Raw genomic sequence first — 8,402 nt, 5'->3', positions numbered from 1 at the left:
CAATTTTAAATTTTGCGCGAAATATCCTGCTGAAAACGTCTCGGTATGATGACGTCAGCGCGTGACGTCACGGATTGTAGAGGACATTTTGGGACAGCATGGTGGCCAGCTATTAAGTCGTCTGTTTTCATCGCAAAATTCTTATTCTGGACATCTGTGTTGGTGAATATTTTGCAATTTGTTCAATTAACAATGGAGACAGCAAAGAAGAAAGCTGTAGGTGGGAAGCGGTGTATTGCGGCCGACTGCAGCAACACAAACACAGCCGGTGTTTCATTGTTTACATTCCCGGAAGATGACAGTCAAGCTTTACCATTGGCCTGTGGAGAACTGGGACAACAGAGACTCTTACCAGGAGGACTTTGAGTTGGATGCGCAAACGTGGTACCGTGATTACACAAGCAGCTGCGGCTTCCAAACATTTGATCGCTTGCCCGTACGTGCGTGCCGCTATGTGCATGTCACGTACGTAACTTTGGGGACTTTGGGGAAATATATGTGCTGTATGAACTTTGGGGAGGTGAACGATACTTTGGGCTGTGGGATTGAGTGTGTTGTGCAGGTGTTTGAGTTGTATTGGCAGGTTATATGGACGGGAGGGGGGAGGTGTTTGTTATGCGGGATTAATTTGTGGCATATTAAATATAAGCGTGGTTGTGTTGTGGCTAATAGAGTATATATATGTCTTGTGTTTACTGTTTTAGTCATTCCCAGCTGAATATCAGGTCCCACCCGCCTCTCACAGCATCTTCCCTATCTGAATCGCTCCCACTGCCCTCTAGTCCTTCACTCTCACTTTCCTCATCCACAAATCTTTCATCCTCGCTCAAATTAATGGGGAAATCATCGCTTTCTCTGTCCGAATCGCTCTCGCTGCTGGTGGCCATGATTGTAAACAATGTGCAGATGTGAGGAGCTCAACAACCTGTGACGTCACGCTACTCGTCTGCTACTTCCGGTACAGGCAAGGCTTTTTTATCAGCGACCAAAAGTTGCGAACGTTCTCTACTAAATCCTTTCAGCAAAAATATGGCAAAATGATAAAATATGACACATAGAGTGGACCTGCTATCCCCGTTTAAATAAGAAAATCGCATTTCAGTAGGCCTTTTGTAAGAAAAAAGACCGGACTCGACCCGCTCATCGGCCGGTGCGCCCTATGGTCCGAAAAACACAGTACTTGAATCGAATGTTGATAGCTTTATTTCACTTGAAACATGGTGGTGTATAAAAACAAAATGCATGAAATAAACTCCAAATAAGTGTGTACCTCACTGTATACTGCAGTTTATTTTGTTTGGGTATTAAATATTGCTTTTGAATATTGGTGAAGGTTGACTTGAAAAAGCCGTCTGAGAAATGCAGAGGGGAAAAAAAGGTGATATTACTTTTGAAGCTAAATGCTTACATTCTATTATGATTTGTTGTATTTGAAGATGTTTTGTTGAATCTGATAATGATCATTTTCGCCACGTGCACCCTAACATACGCCCTGAAACCTCAAACATAAAAACAAGGAGAGATAGCGACGTCAACCCCACAAATAAACAAGACAAGGGGTCAGCTAGGGGTCTCCTCTCCGGTACAAAAGTCTAAGTCAAAGTTGAAGATGCCATACCCCCTCGGTGCCTAAGTTTAGTCGAGCATGCGGTCTCTCTGCGCTCCCCCTCATGATGCAGCGTCTTCACCCGGACGTCCACCCCTCACTCAAGTTTTTTTAAAGTCTTTCCTTAATTTGAACACAAAAGAGGACCCCTGCAAGGAAACAAGACCCCCAGTTAGGGAAATAGGAGACAACAACATACAGCAAGGGTTTAAATGAAGCAGCAACTCTTTTTATGCCGGCCTTATTATTATTATTAAGGCTCTATTTAGGACATAAACCCCACACAAATACATGTAAGAAACCTGCAGTGAGTTTAAACTTCAATGCATGGACAGTCAGGTTTTGCACCTAATTCACTTCTGTGAAAATGACTCACAATATTAGGCACACAATGAGATCCAATACAAGAGCTGCGTCCAAAAATGGCAATAATGCCCACATTTGAGACATTGAAGTATTTTTACAGTATTTTGTTAGTTAGCAACATAAGGATTGATGAAACTTTAAGACGTCAGGAACAAGTGATTCCATTTTGAGGATCATTTTGACTTAGTTATCCGATTAATAAATCAATGAATCAAATGATGAATGAAAATTAACTCATCGTCTCTCACTTCAGTCAGGGTTGCGAGAGGGTTCACTTGTGCATCGCTCTCAGCACGTGGGCATGTTTATTCAATAGCAGAACTAAATGAATGAGTAGATTCTTGTCAAGTCATCCACGATCTTTGTCTCAGTGGGTGGAGGCGGGACCGCTGGCTTACACACACACACACACACACACACACACACACACACACACACACACACACACACACACACACACACACACACACACACACACACACACACACACACACACACACACACAAACACACACACACAATCACACACAAGATGCTAAGCGCTACTCGCTAGTGGGAAACATTGCAAAGTAAAAATATTGCGAATATTGAATAATAAATGCGGTGTATATTATATAATATAAATATTTTGGCTTCGAACGAGTGAGAAAGATGAGCCCATCAACACGGACAAATGAGCCAGCGTGGCGAATTTGTTGGAAAGTGACAGCAATTAAAAAAGAAAAAAGAAAAAGGTAAATCACCCGACCCAGTTTTTTTTTATCTCGTGAAAACTACACTTCAAGATGTTCAATATTTTGGTCCATCTCATTTTCATTGTTTGTTTACTTACTGTGGATAACTAAAAGTTCTTCATTTCAGTACTTCCAATTACCGTATTTTCCAGGCCATAAACAGCGACTTTTTTCCTACGCTTTGCACCCTGCGGCTCATAAAACGGTGCAGCTAATTTATGGATTTTTCTTGGCTGACAGCCATAACGTTTAGTATTCAACAAACAGTTTTCACAGAACACCGACAAAGACACTGACAAGGTGCGTTATTGTTTTTTGGAGGAGTTCGCTCACCGCAAGTGCGGGTTAAAAAATGTACTTCCGGTTTCATGCCTCCAAGCGGAAGTATAGCCGCCCGTAGCGTCTCTGCTCGAAAAGATCATTCATTCGTCACTCCAAGCAACGTTTGTAAGTTTTGCAATGTAACTAAAACAATTCATTCTTGCTAAGCCGTCCCATGTGTGACGTCTGCAGGAGTGATTTCATGCATATTTGCACGTGCTAGCGTAGTGTAATCAAGCTAGCATCATTAGCGAATATGCTAACACGTTTACAAGTGTCTGTGTTAGTATTATTAACTTACAATGGCATTCTTTTTGTATTGTTTCAGTTTTGTAAATGCACCAAAAGCGTCACCGTGGGGTTATTGAGTCTGTTTAGGTGATTGGAGAGCTAGCCTCCGCAGCTAGTGGCTCCATGACCATGAGTTACATTAAGATTTGAAAAAAACATTTACAAAATATCTTTTTTATCCTGCACTACCATGAGCTTATGTAACAAAATTTTGTTCTTATCTGTACTGTAAAGTTCAAATTTGAATTACAATAAAAAGAAGTCTAAGTCTAAGTCTAAGTACCGGTATATACAGTATCTGACGTTTATAGTTTGGTACAGCTATAATAGATAGATAGTACTTTATTGATTCCTTCCGGAGAGTTCCCTCAAGAAAATTTAATATAGGTAAACCTATTTATTTCTTCTAAAATTTGGTTGGTGCGACCTAAATACCGGTGCAATTTATAGCCGGGAAAATAAGATACAATGGTAGAAAATACTACAGTAATGAAAAATAAAAGTGTATTGTGTTTAAAAGGGTTACTTGCATTTAGGGCTGCAACTAACGATTAATTTGATAACCGATTAATCTGTCGATTATTACTTCGATTAATCAATTAATAATCGGATAAAAGAGACAAACTACATTTCTATCCTTTCCAGTATTTTATTGAAAAAAAAAACCCAGCATACTGGCACCGTACTTATTTTGATTATTGTTTCTCAGCTGTTTGTAAATGTTGCAGTTTATAAATAAAGGTTTATAAAAAAATAAAAAATAAATAAAATATATATTTTTTAAATAATAAAAAAAATCCTCTGCGCATAGCATAGATCCAACGAATTGATGACTAAATTAATCGCCAACTATTTTTATAATCGATTTTAATCGATTAGTTGTTGCAGCCCTACTTGCATTATTACTATATATTTTGATTAGACTAATTTGGTCTCAGAATAATGCGGAAAATGTTGGCAATAATTTGTGGGACAATATATCCATCCATTTTCTACCACTTGTCCCTTTTCGGGGTCGTCCAACAAAATATATTGTAGGTTGTAAGTCTCTGTGTGTACGCTAGCGGCACCGCCTCCACCCACAGAGACAAATAGTGGATGACCGACAAAAGGGTTCACTCTGCAACATTTTTGTAATCAATATATTGCATGTTGCAAGACAAAATACTGATAATTACTAACATTTATGAGAATCATCATATAAGGTTTTTTTAATCATACATTTATACTTATGCATTTTTTCATTCCATTCAATTGCAATTTTTTAAATACATTTGTAATAAACAAAAAAACTGTCACTAATTATTATTATTTTGGTAAAATAACCATCTGGAAAAAGATTGTGAGACATAGAAAATAAATGTACCAGTAATTTACAATGACATTTAAATAGTTTCAAGTGTATATACTTATAATATTATTATGCTTTTGGAATACCATAATCGTTACTAAACATGTTTGGGTTATAGCACATGTATTGGATCTTATTAGGTAAGGGTCTGGTGAGTTTATATCAACACATATTGAAGGAAAACAGGTCATAGTATTAGTTCATGAGCAGAAATTGTAAGGTTCAGAAGAAAAAAAGGATGCATGACAGTTTCATCACATCGGGCCTGATCTACTAAGATCCAAATATTAGGCGCTAAACGTGTGCAAACTATAAAATTGCATGTGCTATGAGTGGCCCTGTTGCGTGTGGTGTACAAACCCTGCATGTGCAAATGATAACTGGTGCAGACCGGCCCATTTAAATAAGGTTGTCGCGTGTACTACCGGCATGATGTAGCCATGGAAACACTAGATTCTCTCCACATTCATGACATTGTGCTTTCCAGCATGTGGGTTTTGCAATGTTGTTGAACAAGCAGCGCACATCTATGATCTGTAACACGTTTTCTGCAGCACAGAAATCGCAATTTAGACGACAGAAACTGTTTTCAAGCACACCGACGGTGCGCTGTGCAGGGAGGCAGTGGACTATCACAACACCACAGCGCATTCAGGCGTCTAGAATGATCCAAACACAAGAAAATGCAAATTGCGAGACATTTTCTCATATAAAAGATTATAATAATATTTTCCGAAATGAAAAACCACCAGCAGACACCAAAAACCTGTCAAATGAATAAATGTTTTTATCAACCCCGCAAGTCATCCATAAGTTCTAAAATTACGAAATGATATTGCTGATAACTATTTTTTGTTTATTTCTGACTGTCTATATATATATATATGTTGACACAAAAACGTATGACGAAGGATTCCTTGTCCAGTTGTTTTTACACCGCGATTCAGCTCCTTTCTCACAGCCATGTGCGTAACTAACAGATTGCACATACTAAATTAAGCTCCTTTCTCACAGCCATGTGCGTATCTAACAGATTGCACGTACTAAATTAAGCCCCTTTCTCACAGCCATGTGCGCAACTAACAGATTGCACGTACTAAATTAAGCTCCTTTCCCACAGCCGTGTATGTAACTAACAAATTGCACGTACTAAATTAAGCTCGTTCTCACAGCCATGTGCGTAACTAACAGATTGCACGTACTAAATTAAGATCCGTTCTCACAGCCATGTGCGTAACTAACAGATTGCACGTACTAAATTAAGCTCCATTCTCACAGCCATATGCACAACTAACAGATTGCACGTACTAAATTAAGCTCGTTTTCACAGCCATGTGCGTAACTAACAGATTGCACATACTAAATTAAGCTCCTATCTCACAGCCATGTGCGTAACTAACAGATTGCACATACTAAATGAAGCTCCTTTCTCACAGCCATGTGCGTAACTAACAGATTGCACATACTAAATTAACCTCCTTTCTCACAGCCATGTGCGTAACTAACAGATTGCACGTACTAAATTAAGCTCCGTTCTCACAGCCATGTGCGTAACTAACAGATTGCACATACTAAATTAAGCTCCTTTCTCACAGCCATGTGCGTAACTAACAGATTGCACATACTAAATGAAGCTCCTTTCTCACAGCCATGTGCGTAACTAACAGATTGCACATACTAAATTAACCTCCTTTCTCACAGCCATGTGCGTAACTAACAGATTGCACGTACTAAATTAAGCTCCGTTCTCACAGCCATGTGCGTAACTAACAGATTGCACATACTAAATTAAGCTCCTTTCTCACAGCCATGTGCGCAACTAACAGATTGCACGTACTAAATTAAGCTCCGTCCTCACAGCCATGTGCGTAGCTAACAGATTGCACGTACTAAATTAAGCTCCGTTCTCACAGCCATGTGCATAACTAACAGATTGCACGTACTAAATTCAGCTCCTTTCTCACAGCCATGTGCGTAACTAACAGATTGCACGTACTAAATTAAGCTCGTTCTCACATTCATGTGCGTAGCTAACAAATTGCACGTACTAAATTAAGCTCCGTTCTCACAGCCATGTGCGTAACTAACAGATTGCACATACTAAATTAAGCTCCTTTCTCACAGCCATGTGCGCAACTAACAGATTGCACGTACTAAATTAAGCTCCGTCCTCACAGCCATGTGTGTAGCTAACAGATTGCACGTACTAAATTAAGCTCCTTTCTCACAGCCATGTGCGTAACTAACAGATTGCACATACTAAATTAAGCTCCTTTCTCACAGCCATGTGCGCAACTAACAGATTGCACGTACTAAATTAAGCTCCGTCCTCACAGCCATGTGTGTAGCTAACAGATTGCACGTACTAAATTAAGCTCCTTTCTCACAGCCATGTGCGTAACTAACAGATTGCACATACTAAATTAAGCTCGTTCTCACAGCCATGTGCGTAACTAACAGACTGCACGTACTAAATTAAGCTCCTTTCTCACAGCCATGTGCGTAACTAACAGACTGCACATACTAAATTAAGCTCCGTTCTCAGAGCCATGTGCGTAGCTAACAGATTGCACGTACTAAATTAAGCTCCGTTCTCACAGCCATGTGCGTAACTAACAGATTGCACGTACTAAATTAAGCTCCTTTCTCACAGCCATGTGCGTAACTAACAGATTGCACGTACTAAATTAAGCTCGTTCTCACAGCCATGTGCGTAACTAACAGAATGCACGTACTAAATTAAGCTCCTTTCTCACAGCCATGTGCGTAACTAACAGATTGCACATACTAAAATTAACCTCCTTTCTCACAGCCATGTGCATAACTAACAGATTGCACGTACTAAATTAAGCTCCGTTCTCACAGCCATGTGCGTAACTAACAGATTGCACATACTAAATTAAGCTCCTTTCTCACAGCCATGTGCGCAACTAACAGATTGCACGTACTAAATTAAGCTTTCTCAAAGCCTTGTGTGTAACGAACAGATTGCACATACTAAATTAAGCTCGTTCTCATAGCCATGTGCGTAACTAACAGATTGCACGTACTAAATTAAGCTCCCTTCTCACAGCCATGTACGTAACTAACAGATTGCACATACTAAATTAAGCTCCGTTCTCACGGTCACGTGCGTAACTAACAGATTGCACATACTAAATTAACCTCCTTTCTCACAGCCATGTGCGTAACTAACAGATTGCACGTACTAAATTAAGCTCCGTTCTCACAGCCATGTGCATAACTAACAGATTGCACGTACTAAATTCAGCTCCTTTCTCACAGCCATGTGCGTAACTAACAGATTGCACGTACTAAATTAAGCTCGTTCTCACATTCATGTGCGTAGCTAACAAATTGCACGTACTAAATTAAGCTCCGTTCTCACAGCCATGTGCGTAACTAACAGATTGCACGTACTAAATTAAGCTCCGTTCTCACAGCCATGTGCGTAACTAACAGACTGCACGTACTAAATTAAGACGCAAAATAGCGCCCGCAGAACAGTTTCAGCTTTTATAAATCAAATTGCGAGTGCTAGATGATTATAATTCCAGCTCCCGATATGGTGGGCGTTCTGCTTCTCAACATATATACTTCATATTCATGAAGACAAACACACTAAATGTACTGCGCTCCTTAAATTTGCTCATTTAAGCGACGCAATCCTTAGTATCAAGTCTGCATGTGTTTTAGTACACGCAAACCTTGAGTAGATCAGGCCCTTTATTTTT

At 39.6% G+C, this 8,402-nt stretch overlaps 1 protein-coding gene across 4 annotated transcripts in view; it reads right to left on the bottom strand.

Moving 5' to 3' along the window:
• Positions 1-770: 770 nt before the first annotated feature.
• Positions 771-8,402, bottom strand: part of pde9ac (phosphodiesterase 9ac) — a 55,394-nt gene continuing 47,762 nt past the window's right edge. For all 4 annotated transcript variants that reach the window (XM_061972993.2, XM_061972995.2, XM_061972994.2 and 1 more), the window contains one exon: positions 771-1,755. Coding sequence is in view for 1 of the 4 variants with exons in the window: in XM_061972994.2 (XP_061828978.1) it covers positions 1,708-1,755 (48 nt within the window). In the remaining 3 variants the exon portion in view is untranslated. The remainder of the gene's footprint in view (positions 1,756-8,402) is intronic.

Source organism: Nerophis lumbriciformis, linkage group LG17 (genome assembly GCF_033978685.3).
Source record: "Nerophis lumbriciformis linkage group LG17, RoL_Nlum_v2.1, whole genome shotgun sequence".
Taxonomy (NCBI): domain Eukaryota; kingdom Metazoa; phylum Chordata; class Actinopteri; order Syngnathiformes; family Syngnathidae; genus Nerophis; species Nerophis lumbriciformis.
The sequence above is the reverse complement of the archived record's forward strand: the minus strand, read 5'-3'. Positions and strand labels throughout refer to the sequence as shown.